The sequence below is a fragment of the Lipotes vexillifer genome, unplaced genomic scaffold (genome assembly GCF_000442215.2).
Source record: "Lipotes vexillifer unplaced genomic scaffold, Lipotes_vexillifer_v1.1 scaffold414, whole genome shotgun sequence".
In the NCBI taxonomy this organism is placed as follows: domain Eukaryota; kingdom Metazoa; phylum Chordata; class Mammalia; order Artiodactyla; family Lipotidae; genus Lipotes; species Lipotes vexillifer.
Window position 1 is genome coordinate 685,956 of NW_006782864.1, and position 14,520 is coordinate 700,475.

General features: G+C 36.7%; 1 protein-coding gene across 1 annotated transcript in view; it reads right to left on the reverse strand.

Annotated features, from left to right (window-relative positions):
* HOOK3 (hook microtubule tethering protein 3) overlaps nucleotides 1-14,520 on the reverse strand; it is a 96,849-nt gene that overhangs the window by 26,265 nt on the left and 56,064 nt on the right. Inside the window, exons 11-13 of the mRNA XM_007455462.1 lie at nucleotides 12,702-12,903; nucleotides 8,265-8,375; nucleotides 7,421-7,508 (exon numbers count right to left, since the gene is read on the reverse strand). Of these exons, the coding sequence (XP_007455524.1) occupies nucleotides 7,421-7,508; nucleotides 8,265-8,375; nucleotides 12,702-12,903 (401 nt within the window). The remainder of the gene's footprint in view (nucleotides 1-7,420; nucleotides 7,509-8,264; nucleotides 8,376-12,701; nucleotides 12,904-14,520) is intronic.

Below are 14,520 nucleotides of genomic sequence, written 5' to 3' on the forward strand. Positions count from 1 at the left end.
TTCAATCCTATTGTAAATGGAATTGTTTTCTTAATTTACTTTTCATATTGTTCATTGTTAGTGTATAGAAACGTAACTCATTTTTATGGGTTGATTTTATATCCGGTAAATTTGCTGAATTCATTTTATTAGTTCTCAGAGCTTTTTGTGTGTGTTGTGCGTGTGTAATTTTTAAAGGGTTTCAACATATAGGATCACGTCATCTGCAAACAGAGATGATTTTAGTACTTTCTTTCCAATTTAGATTTTTTTTCTTTGTCTAATTGCTCTGGCTAGAAGATCCTATACTACATTGAACAGAAGTGTAGAAGTGCTGGGAGCAGGCATCACTGTCTTATTCCTGATCTTAGAGGGAAAGCTTTCGGCCTTTCACCACTGTGTATGGAGTTAGCTGTGGGTTTTTCATATGGCCTTTATCAAGTTGTAGAAGTTTCCTTTCTAGTTCTCCTCCTACTCTACTGAGTTTTTTATGATGAAAGGGTGTTGGATTTTGTCAGTTGCCTTTTCTGCAACAGTTGAGATGATCATGTGGTTTTTTCCGCTTCATTCTATTAATGTGGTATATACTACACTGATCTCTATGTCTTCCCATATGTGAGTTTCATGCTGTTCAATCACAGTAGTTTTATAGTAACTTTTGAAATCAGGATGTGTAAGTTCTCCAACTTTTTATTTTTTAAGATTTTTTTTTTTTGGTTATATAGTGGCTCCTTTGTTTTTTATATAAATTGTAGAATCAGCTTGTCAATTTCTACAAAAAAGTCTGCTGAGAATTTGATTGGGATTGCATTGAATCTTTAGACCAATATGAAGAGAACTGTAGTCTTAACTACAGTGCTTTTTCCAACATCTGAATGTGGAATGTCTTTACATTTACTGAGATCTTTAATTTATCTTAGTAATGATTCATAGTTTTCAGTGTAGAAGTCTTGCATTTCTTTGTTAAACCTATCTCTAAGCAGTTTATTCTTTATCATACTATTATAATTTCATTTTCAGATTGTATACTAGTAGTACATAGAAATATAATTGGTATTTGTATACTGATCTTGTATATTGAGACCTTGCTGAACTCATTTATCAGATCTATGATTTTTTACATCCTCTTTTCCTTTCTGGATGCCCTTTATTTCTTTTTCTTGTCTGACTGCACTGGCTAGAACCTCCATGTTGAATAGAAGTGGCAAGACTGAACAGCCTTGCCTTGCTCCTGATCTTAGGGAAAAGCATTTAGTCTTTCATCATTAAGTATGAGGTCAGCTGTAGGATTTTCATAGACGTCCTTTACTAGGCTGCAGAAGTTTCCTTCTATTCCTAGATTGCTAAGAGTGTTTATCATGACATTTACAAAACAGAAACAGACTCACAGACTTAGAGAATGAACTTATGGTTAACAAAGGGGAGAGTGGGGGGGGTGATAAATTAGGAGTTTGGGATTGGCAGATGCAAGCTACTGTGTATAAAACAGAAAAACAAAACAGGAAGCATCTCGAATAAACAACCTAACCGTGCACCTAAAGCAATTAGAGAAAGAAGAACAAAAAAACCCCAAAGTTAGCAGAAGGAAAGAAATCATAAAAATCACATCAGAAATAAATGAAAAAGAAATGAAGGAAACGATAGCAAAGATCAATAAAACTAAAAGCTGGTTCTTTGAGAAGATAAACAAAATTGATAAACCATTAGCCAGACTCATCAAGAAAAAGAGGGAGAGGACTCAAATCAACAGAATTAGAAATGAAAAAGGAGAAGTAACAACTGACACTGCAGAAATACAAAAGATCATGAGGGATTACTACAAGCAACTCTATGCCAATAAAATGGACAATCTGGAAGAAATGGACAAATTCTTAGAAAGGCACACCCTGCCAAGACTGAATCAGGAAGAAATAGAAAATATGAACAGACCAATCACAAACACTGAAATTGAAACTGTGATTAAAAATCTTCCAACAAACAAAAGCCCAGGACCAGATGGCTTCACAGGCGAATTCTATCAAACATTTAGAGAAGAGCTAACACCTATCCTTCTCAAACTCTTCCAAAATATAGCAGAGGGAGGAACACTCCCAAACTCATTCTACGAGGCCACCATCACCTTGATACCAAAACCAGACAAGGATGTCACAAAGAAAGAAAACTACAGGCCAATATCACTGATGAACATAGATGCAAAAATCCTCAACAAAATACTAGCAAACAGAATCCAACAGCACATTAAAAGGATCATACACCATGATCAAGTGGGGTTTATTCCAGGAATGCAAGGATTCTTCAATATACGCAAATCTATCAATGTGATTAACCATATTAACAAATTGAAGGAGAAAAACCATATGATCATCTCAATAGATGCAGAGAAAGCTTTTGACAAAATTCAACACCCATTTATGATAAAAACCCTGCAGAAAGTAGGTGTAGAGGGAACTTTCCTCAATATAATAAAGGCCGTATATGACAAGCCCACAGCCAACATCATCCTCAATGGCGAAAAACTGAAAGCATTTCCACTAAGGTCAGGAACAAGACAAGGTTGCCCACTCTCACCACTCTTATTCAACATAGTTTTGGAAGTTTTAGCCACAGCAATCAGAGAAGAAAAGGAAATAAAAGGAATCCAAATCGGAAAAGAAGAAGTAAAGCTGTCACTGTTTGCAGATGACATGATACTATACATAGAGAATCCTAAAGATGCTACCAGAAAACTACTAGAGCTAATCAATGAATTTGGTAAAGTAGCAGGATACAAAATTAATGCACAGAAATCTCTGGCATTCCTATATACTAACGATGAAAAATCTGAAAGTGAAATCAAGAAAACACTCCCATTTACCATTGCAACAAAAAGAATAAAATATCTAGGAATAAACCTACCTAAGGAGACAAAAGACCTGTATGCAGAAAATTATAAGACACTGATGAAAGAAATTAAAGATGATACAAACAGATGGAGAGATATACCATGTTCTTGGATTGGAAGAATCAACATTGTGAAAATGACTCTACTCCCCAAAGCAATCTATAGATTCAATGCAATCCCTATCAAACTACCACTGGCATTTTTCACAGAACTAGAACAAAAAATTTCACAATTTGTATGGAAACACAAAAGACCCCGAATAGCCAAAGCAATCTTGAGAACAAAAAATGGAGCTGGAGGAATCAGGCTGCCTGACTTCAGACTATACTACAAAGCTACAGTAATCAAGACAGTATGGTACTGGCACAAAAACAGAAAGATAGATCAATGGAATAGGATAGAAAGCCCAGAGATAAACCCATGCACATATGGTCACCTTATCTTTGATAAAGGTGGCAGGAATATACAGTGGAGAAAGGACAGCCCCTTCAATAAGTGGTGCTGGGAAAACTGGACAGGTACATGTAAAAGTATGAGATTAGATCACTCCCTAACACCATACACAAAAATAAGCTCAAAATGGATTAAAGACCTAAATGTAAGGCCAGAAACTATCAAACTCTTAGAGGAAAACATAGGCAGAACACTCTATGACATAAATCACAGCAAGATCCTTCTTGACCCATCTCCTAGAGTAATGGAGATAAAAACAAAAATAAACAAATGGGACCTAATGAAACTTCAAAGCTTTTGCACAGCAAAGGAAACCATAAACAAGACCAAAAGACAGCCCTCAGAATGGGAGAAAATATTTGCAAATGAATCAACTGACAAAGGATTAATCTCTAAAATTTACAGGCAGCTCATGCAGCTCAATAACAAAAAAATAAACAACCCAATCCAAAAATGGGCAGAAGACCTAAATAGACATTTCTCCAAAGAAGATATACAGACTGCCAACAAACACATGAAAGAATGCTCAACATCATTAATCATTAGAGAAATGCAAATCAAAACTACAATGAGATATCATCTCACACCAGTCAGAATGGCCATCATCAAAAAATCTAGAAACAATAAATGCTGGAGAGGGTGTGGAGAAAAGGGAACACTCTTGCACTGCTGGTGGGAATGTGAATTGGTTCAGCCACTATGGAGAACAGTATGGAGGTTCCTTAAAAAACTACAAATAGAACTACCATATGACCCAGCAATCCCACTACTAGGCAAACCCTGAGAAAACCATAATTCAAAAAGAGTCATGTACCAAAATGTTCATTGCAGCTCTATTTACAATAGCCCGGAGATGGAAACAACCTAAGTTTCCATCATGGGATGAATGGATAAAGAAGATGTGGCACATATATACAATGGAATATTACTCAGCCATAAAAAGAAACGAAACTGAGCTATTTGTAATGAGGTGGATAGACCTAGAGTCTGTCATACAGAGTGAAGTAAGTCAGAAAGAGAGAGACAAATTCCATATGCTAACACATATATATGGAATTTAAGAAAAAAAATGTCATGAAGAACCTAGGGGTGAAACAGGAATAAAGACACAGACTTACTAGAGAATGGACTTGAGGATATGGGGAGGGGGAAGGGTAAGCTGTGACAAAGCGAGAGAGAGGCATGGACATATATATAGTACCAAACATAAGGTAGATAGCTAGTGGGAAGTAGCCACATAGCACAGGGAGATCAGCTCGGTGCTTTGTGACCGCCTGGAGCAGTGGGATAGGGTGGGTGAGAGGGAGGGAGACGCAAGCGGGAAGAGATATGGGGTACCAAACATAAGGTAGATAGCTAGTGGGAAGTAGCCACATAGCACAGGGAGATCAGCTCGGTGCTTTGTGACCGCCTGGAGCAGTGGGATAGGGTGGGTGAGAGGGAGGGAGACGCAAGCGGGAAGAGATATGGGAACATATGTATATATGTATAACTGATTCATTTTGTTGTGAAGCTGAAACTAACATACCATTGTAAAGCAATTATACTCCAATAAAGATGTTAAAAAAAACCAAAACAGATAAACAACAAGGTCCTGCTGTATAGCAAAGGGAAGTACATTCAATATCTTGTAATAAACCATAATGGAAAAGAATACAAAAGAGAATGTACATAAATGTATAAATGAATTGCTTTGCTGTCCACCAGAAACTAACACAACATTGTAAATTAACCATACTTCAATTAAAAAAAATTTTGAAAAAAGAATGTTTATCACAAATGGTGCCACCTACTTTTTCAACTTAATGATATAACATACCGAGCCCTCCACATCAGGCATATATAAGATATACTTCATTCTTTTTAATGGCTCTAAAGTATACAGCTGAATGAGAATGCCATTCCTGTACTGCTGAACTTTTATGGTGGTTCTAAATTTCACTATTATAAATGATGTTTTAGTTCATAGGGTAAATTTTTAGAGCAAAAATGCTAGCTCAAGGATATATACATGAGGGACTTCCCTGGTGGCGCAGTGGTTAAGACTGTGTGCTCCCAATGCAGAGGGCCTGGGTTTGATCCCTGGCCAAGGAACTAGATCCCACATGCATGCCACAACTAAGAGTTCGCATGCCACACTTAAGGAGCCGGTCTGCTGCCACTAAGACCTGGTGCAACCAAATAAATAAATATCAAAAGAAAAAAAGGATATATACACGAATAAGGTTTAAAGGTAATAAAGAAACACGTGAAAGCTTACATAAGATGGCCTCCCTTTTCTTGATGATACAGGACCTAAGAATTAAAGCATTACGGTTCAAGGCTAGATTCTCAAAATTTGGGGAAAACTCATGTAGAATTGACTAGAGATACATGAAAGGACTACCAAGCAGCAACAAGGATCCAATTATGATCAGAAATAATTTGTTTTTTGGTGAGGACAGTCAAGAAAGATGTATAATTTTCTGAAAAGCAAAAATAAACAAGTGGAACTACATCAAACTAAAAAGCTTCTGCACAGCACAGGAAACCATGAAAAAAATGAAAAGGCAACTTACCAAATGGAAGAAAATATTTGCAAATCAGTTATCTGATCAGGGGTTAATATCCAAAATATATAAAGAACTCATATAACTCAACAGCAAAAAACCCCAAACAATCCAATTAAAAAATGGGCAAAGGATCTGAATAGACATTTTCCCAAAGAAGATATACAAATAGCCAACAGGTACACAAAAAAGGCTCAATATCACTAATCACCAGGGAAATACAAATCAAAACCACAATGAGCTATCACCCCACACTTGTTAAAACAGCTATTATTACAGACACCAGAAATAACAAGTGTTGGTGAGTATGTGGAGAAAAGGGAGCCCTTGCGCCCAGTTGATGAGAACATAAATCGGTGCAGCTGCTATGGAGAAGAGAGCTGGGGCATGGGGGTGGGCTAAATGGGTGAAGGGGGTCAAAAGGTCCAAACTTCCAGGTATAAAATAAATAAGTCACGTGGATGTAATGTATAGCATGGTGTACATAATAATACAGTATTGTATATCTGAAAGTCACTAAGAGAGTAGATCTTAAAAGTGATCACAAGAAAAAAATGTTTTTCAACTATGTATGGGGACAGATGTTAGCTAACTAGACTTACTATAGTGACCATTTTGCAATACATACAAATATCGAATCATACTGTACATGTGAAACTAAGAGTATAATATTATATGTCAATTATACCTCAGTAAACAAAAAAGAAAAGGAAAAAAACAGAAAGATACATAATTTCTTTTAGCTGGCCTTGGTAATCTGGAGTACAGAATAAAACTAATTAGGGCTTGAAATAAGTCAAGAGGATAAGGAAAGACAGTGGTGATGAGAACACAGTTGAAATGGCTGGTATGCAGGCTGGGTGAGCTGGAAAAGGTGGTGATCAGTAGACGATCAGCAGAGACTACAGAGGGGGCTGAAGGTGGATGGAGCAGATGAGCAGGTTTGGTAGAAGGATTGGGGAGGGGAAAAGGAGGTTGTAGTCAGAGGAAAAGAAAAATTCTAGTCTCAGGTAACTGAAAAGCCAAGGGCTGGTAGTCGGAGTGGGAGTGAACAGAGGGTGAAGCTCTGTAAGTCAGCAACCAGGTCCTGCATCCCTCGAGTGGTAGAAGGTAAACCCTTAATTAAGTGCTGCTCCTTTCCTGTGAGAAGGAGAAGGTTTCTACTTTGGCTGTTAAGTCCCTTAGTGAATTGATACCCACCTCACATCTCAGCTGAGAAAAATCACTGATTTAGAAAGTCTGATACACTTTTAAAGAGGTCACTAAAAACTTTTCAGGTGTATTATTAACAGAGATGGTTTAACAAATGTTTATGCTTTTGATTTAATAAAACCCAAACATTTAAATATAATTAAAATTAAAAAGTAGGCAAGCAAATCCAGTCCCGTAAGTACAGTCATAAAATCTGGTTAACAGTTCAAAATCTGTATGAATCTCGTGGCCTCTTTACCAAATTCAAGTTCTCGTCTTTGGCGCAATCATCTTAAAATGAATCTAATATTTTTCCTGATACTATCAGAAATAAGTAACCTTGCTTGGGCTACTGAAATGTTGTTACCTTGAGTTGTGAGCTGCCCTTCTTGAGCCTGAACACAACGAAGCTCTTCGATGGTTTCCTTCAGAGAATCCCTTTCTGTTCTTAACCTCTGGAGGGACATTAAGAATGAGGAAAGTTAGCTTCAAGCTTTATGAGTTTACTCATCAGTGGTCTTTGCCTTACCTAACAGAATGATAAACAGTGGTGAACATGGACATGTTACACCATTTGACCTTCTACAGAAAGATCACAGAAGGAAACGATTACACGATTTTTTTCCCATTTAACAATATTGAGTATCTACTACGTGCAAGGCAGGATCCTATCCAGTTAATCATAAGAAACAAAACCACCTACTCCATCTTTAACAATGAGTACCTTATTATGTAAATAACTTTCTTTTCATGAAACATAAAAGATCAAACAACATAAGTCACGACAAAGTAAAAGTATTTTAAAAAGCTTCAAAATATGCTGAAATATTCATAAATCATGTATATTCATAAATCATGACAAAGTAAAAGTATTTTAAAAAGCTTCAAAATATCCTGAACAATAACAAGAAGAATTGTGTCTTCATACAGAAATCAGAAAAGCTACATAAATTTCTAGAAAGTCACAAGCAAGATGAAGGAAAAGAAGCAACAGTGATAGAAAAGTTAAATATATAAAAAAGAAATTAGAATAGCAATCTTTTACTTTAGATCTATTTCTGAAGCACAAATGTAAATCTTCTATAATTAGAAAAAAAAGATCTCAAATTTATAAATAGAAGCAGAAATTAATGTAGGCAAAACATGAATTAAATATCATTTTCTTAATCTCAGCACTGCTCAAAACCAAAATACCTAATATATATACTCACATCCTTTTCCTTTTGAAGACTGTCAACTTTTTCTTTTAGCCGTTTATATTCAAAATCTAATTTATCTGCTTTCTTCGATTCTTCAGATAATCTATTTTGCAGTTCTACTACCTGTATAGAAAGGTACCATTAATTTTTATAATTTGAAACATTAGAAATTATTATTATTTTCTTCTACAGATCCATGAAAATTCTCTCCCCCCAAAATACTCAAAAAAACACACATGATACGGGAGCCTAACCCAATGGAGAGAACCAGGTACAAAAATCTGCCCAGATACTATGGGTTCTAAAATCAGATCATCCAGAGGAACAAATGTTCAAAACTATGAAAACCTACAGGACTTCCACTTCCTGTAACACAGGAAACTACAGTCTGGAAACCCTTTGAGCATGAAGCAAAAGAAATGCTAGGGGAAAAGAATACAACTGCATCTCTAGGCTTATAACAAAGTAAGGGAAATCCTCAGGGGTTAAAAGTGGAGCAGGAAGTTTGTGAGGATGCTATGGGCAGTGTGAGATGCCACCCAGCAATACCAAGAACCCAGGCCTTTAAAATTATCGGGAGACAGGCTGCTGTTAAACTACCTTGGACTCTAATAAAAGGTGGTGAGTCAGTAAACAGGTAGGTTAGGGAAAAAAAATCCATCAGCTGGCAAAATCAATAAGGAAACTTGCCCATCTTAAAGTGAGCGTTCTGGGCTTTAAGAAGTGTAACTTGAAAATGTGTTAAGAAGCCTGCAAATGCATGGATTTATGCTTGAATTTTTACCACACACCTTGTCTGGCAAATCCTAAGCCAAGCAATTAATTTAAATTCGTCCTGATTGGTGCTGTGGAAAATCTGGCATAAGAAAAACATACATTGTCTGGAGGAACACAACCTCAACCAGGTCCCCAGTATTCCCAAAGGTAAAGATGAGCCAAATGACAGAGCAAAATCTAAAATTACAAAAGTCTTAAAGAAACAACTACAAACACTATGAACAACAGTCAGCAGAAAAACATTAACAGCACTAACAACAATAAAATAGTAGAATAAGACCTCTAAGGATTTCAAATTGGAGTTACCAGACATAAAATACTAGGTTTAATACTTAAAGAAATTAAATAAAGAAATCTAAATTATAAAAGGAAAAAAAGACCACCAAATATGATCAAGCAGGTTTGAAAGAGCATGCAAAGAGAAACTGCAGAAAGAAAAATATTATACTGAAAAATAAAATATGTTAAGCTCCAGATCAGAAACAGATAATTAGTGTATTACACAATTTCACTACAATAATTGTAAGTGCAGATTTCTTTTTTATTTATTCTGTTTGTAATTCACTGTTAATACTAAATCTGATGCCCTTCATCAATTCTGAAAAATATTCAGCCATTCTTTCCTTCAAATAATGTCCTACAATTCTTTCCATTCTTTCCTCTGGAACTCTAATTAAATCATTTCTTATTTTAATTTTATACCCTTTAATCACATTTATAGTTTCTTTGGGCTACATTTATTTTTGGTAATTTCTCAGTTCAACTTTGTTATATGTTGAAAATTTTCATAATGAAATGTTGGGAAAAAATGTATTCACCAAAAAAACCTTGCCAGACATTCATGGTGTACAGGGTTGCTCTACTAAAACTTCTCTAATTTATTATATTAAGCTAGTACAATTTTTTTTGTGTGTGTGTGGTATGTGGGCCTCTCTCCCTGTTGTGGCCTCTCCCGCTGTGGAGCACAGGCTCCAGACGTGCAGGCTCAGCGGCCATGGCTTACGGGCCTAGCTGCTCCGCAGCATGTGGGATCTTCCTGGACCAGGGCATGAACCCGTGTCCCCTGCATCGGCAGGTGGACTCTCAACCACTGTGCCACCAGGGAAGCCCGTAAGCTAGTAAAATTTTGATGCCAAAATCAGAAGACAAGGAAAGCACGACATAGAAAACTTTAAGTAAACAAATCATAGAGGCAAAATATTCCAAGTAAAATGAACAAAGCAAATCTAACTATATGAAACCACAAATAAATCTGCTATGACTAAACTAAGTTTATCTCAGGAATGCAAGGATGGTTTAAACATAGAAATCCATTAATATAATTCATCAGATTAATAGAAAGAAGCAGCAGCATAGGAGTCTCTCAATAGGTGTAGCTGATTAAATTCAACATCCATTTAAGATAAACACCTGTGCAAATTAGGAATACAATGAAATTTTGTTATCCTAATGAAAGGTGGCTACAAAACCTATAGCAATCCTTATAATATACTGGTAAAACATTTAAAGCATTGTGTATGAAATCAACAAGAAATGGTTGCCTATTATTATTGCTTCTATTAAAGGCTGTACTAAAGGTCAGCCATGTTGATTAAGAAGAAAAAAGGGTATGCCATAGAAAGAAACAAAATGGCTTTTATGTGTACAAAATATGACTTCTGCCAAAAGAACTAACAGACATTATTAGAAATAATATGGGAATTTGGCAAGATTGTAAAATCAACATATAAAAACCAATTTAATCACATAAATGAGCAACACACTGAAAATGGTATCTTTTCTTTTTCTAACTGCATTTACAAAAGCAACCAAATATATAAAGTACTAAGAGTAACTATAACAAAATATGTGCATATTTATAAGAAAATTATAAAACTTAATTGAAAGACACTGAAGATCTAAATAAATGTCAAGATACTATATTCACTGATAGGAACATTTACTGTCATAAAGATGTCAATTCTCCCTAAACTGATCAACAGATTCAATGTAATTCCAATTTCCAAAGATTTGGGGTTTTAAAGGGAACGGAAAGGTCCAAGAATAGACAAACAATTTTGAAAAAGAACAGGGTGCGGGTATCTGTACTACCCAAATATCAAAATTACTAAAGATCTATAGATGATAAGAGAGTGTTTTGGTGTTAGAGTAGACAAACAGACCAATGAAACAGAAGAGATCACCATAAACAAACCCACATATAACATGGTAACTTTAGATATATGATAAGATAGAATTGTAGGGCACTTCAGAAGAGACTGATTATTAAATAAAAGCTGCTAGGTTGACTGGTTGTCCACAAAGATGAAAAATATCAAATGGCTCCCTACCTCACACCCTATATGAAAATCAATTTCTTATGGATTAAAGACCTAAATGTACAAAACAAACTTTAAACCTCTGTAAAGAAAACAGAGATTAGTGTTACATCTTTATGTAGGAAATGACTTCTTAACTGAGACACAAAAAGCACAAATCATACACCTGAAACTAACAAAACACTGTAAATCAACTATACTCCAATAAAATTTTTTTTAAAAAAGCACAAATCATAAAGAAAAAGGTATTTAAAGTTCATCATGTTAAAATTATCAATCTCAAAAAAAGTAAAAGGACAGGTCACAGACTGCTAGGAAATAAAGGCAACATGTGACAAAAGATTAATACCAGGAACAAATAAAGAACTTTCAGAATCAATAAAAGAAATAATCCAACTTTAAAAATGAATAAAAGATAAAAATAGGCAATTCACAAAAGAAATGTGATCAGTAAATATATTTGCAATTAGGGTAACGCAAAGTATAATCATAATGAGACATCATTTCAAATCCATCCTTCAACTGGCAAAATTTCAAGTCTGATAATACTATGTGTTGGTGATGATGTGGAGCAACAAGAATTCATACAAACTGCCTGCTGGTAATAAAATCACAGTGGAGGACATTTGGCAATATCTAATTAAATGAAGACTCTCTAAGGAAGATATTCCACATAGTTGTAAAACTTCCACACATGTATCGAAGAGGACATGTTCAGTACTATTCACAGTGGGCTTTCTTGCAATATTAAAGAAAAAGACAAAACATCCTATATGTCCTTCTCCAGAAAAATGGATAAATGTGGTACTGTCACTCAGCAGGATACTACAGATTGGTACAAGTGAATGGGATAAAGCTACAACTATCAACAAAACAAATCTCACAAACACCACTGAGCAAAAGCAAATCGCAGAAGAGAACTTCCACTATATCATTATATAAAGTTTTGAAATGTCAAAAGTGTTATAAGTTTTTAGGGATACACACACACATATATGTAAGTGTGTGTGTATGTGCAGGGAAGAATAAAGAGATGCGTAGGCACAAAACCCACAAAATAGGCTAGTGGTTACTGCAATGAGGAGGGGGAGAGTGTTCTGTTTATTAAGCATGGATACTTACTGTATTATTTTTTTACTTTTGTGTATTTCTCAAGTATTACACAATAAACTAAAAATAATAAATAATAAAAGGATCTGCTATAGAGACCAATCAATAAGCTCTGGATAAGAACTAAGTTTCATAGGTGAAAAACCAAATACCATGAAAACAAGTCAGTGGACTCTGATAAGCCAGCGTTACACTGGAGAGCTCAGCTGGAAACGGCGTTAAGAAATTGTGCTGCTCTCCTTACCTGTCTCTTATACGTCTCGAGTTGACTTCGAGCCGCGTTGGCTTTTCTCAGCTCCTCCTCTAGGCTAACTGTGTTCTGCATATACATAGTATTCTTCTCTTCTAAGAGTTTAACCTGACGCCTCAAATCACCAAGATCTTCTAGCTTCTTTTTATATGATTCCACTTGGCCTTCTAGTTTAGACACTTTATCAGAAGAATGTCTAGAATGAGATGGGAAACCAGAAATCACACACACATCCGCAATGGTAAAGCTGCTGTAGACAGTGCTAAACCAAGCGGATTGCCAGGAAGTAACACGTTCTAATGAAATTATAAGACCAAAGGTGAGTCCAGCTTAGTTTTTTGTGCAGGTTCAAAAGTATGACCAAAATTACAGCAAAACTTATAATAGACAACATTATAAAATTTAAGGAATGCAAGTAGGATGGGGTAGCCAACAGAGTCGCATGTAGCACAAAAGCAAAATAAATTGTACACTGTCCAAATAATTTGGCAATTAGGCTGTTATTAGTGACCAGAGGAACAGCTGTTTTGGTGGAGCAGTGGGGCAGGCGGTGGTGAATTTTAGTGGGTTAAGGAAAGAATGTAAACTTTACCTTGTGTAATCTAAATTTGTTCTGGAGGGAAGGAGAGAATAATAGGTCTCTCACTTTTTCTAAGATAAGAGGGACAGAAACATATAAATGTATGCTAAGGAGGCAGATTCAAATGTGAAGGGAAATGATAACTGGTGTAGCACAGTCCCTGCAGAAGCAAGAAGGGTTGAGACCCAGAGCATTGAAGGAATTAGCACTGGACAGGAGGACGAGTAACAGGTCTGCACTCTAGAAGCAAAAGAGGAAAGATGGGCGCGAATGCAGGAGACACAGCACATGGAGGGTCCATAGGTCATGGCCTCGTTCCTCAATGCAGGAGACAATGTCATCTACTGAGACTGAAGCACAGGAGACGTGTGGTGGGGGGCAGTCAGGTGAGAAGAGTTATGAAAATACGTAGCAGCCATGAGAGAAACGGGGTACAGAGCAATCTATGGATGAGCAGTAGAACAGTGGACCAGTGCTAGGAGCCCACACGGATGGGCAGTAGAACGGTGGACCAGTGGGAGGAGCCCACACGGATGGGCAGTAGAATGGTGGACCAGTGGGAGGGGCCCACGCGGATGGGCAGTAGAGCGGTGGACCAGTGGGAGGGGCCCACACGGATGGGCAGTAGAGCGGTGGACCAGTGGGAGGGGCCCAGTGGAGAGTAAGATCACTAGTCTGCAGTAGGACAAAACTACCTCACTATGTGATTTTCCCTGTTTGTTCTCAGCATTCAAAGAGCAAACGCATAAAACATAGATGGTTGTAATGATCCAACACAGGATAGATTACACAAGCGGAATGGTGCAGAAACGAGGTGGCAGGGAGTGAGGTGCCCAGTGAGAGAACAGTTGAGTCCAGCAAGGAGATGAGCCATGTGTGTGGGTGTGACAGTATCCGAGAAAGAGGAAGACCAAGTGATTGAAGGATGCAAAATCAAAGAACAGGAGTAGTAATGAGAAAAGCTCAGAGCTACGCAAGTATGAAGTGGTGGCCAGAGGTTAATTTCTATTTAACAAACATTTATATACAGCACTTATTTGCCAGATACTGTTCCAAGTGCTTACAAATATCACCTCACTTAATTCCACATGTCAGTCTGAGGTAGGTATGTGTGTTATTTCCATTTTACAGATGAGAAAATGGTTCCATAGAGGTTGACTAAACGGCAGCACTGGGATCTGAACCCATCTTCCTGTGCTCAAAGACCCTAGAGTTTGTAACGTCGGTGGCAGA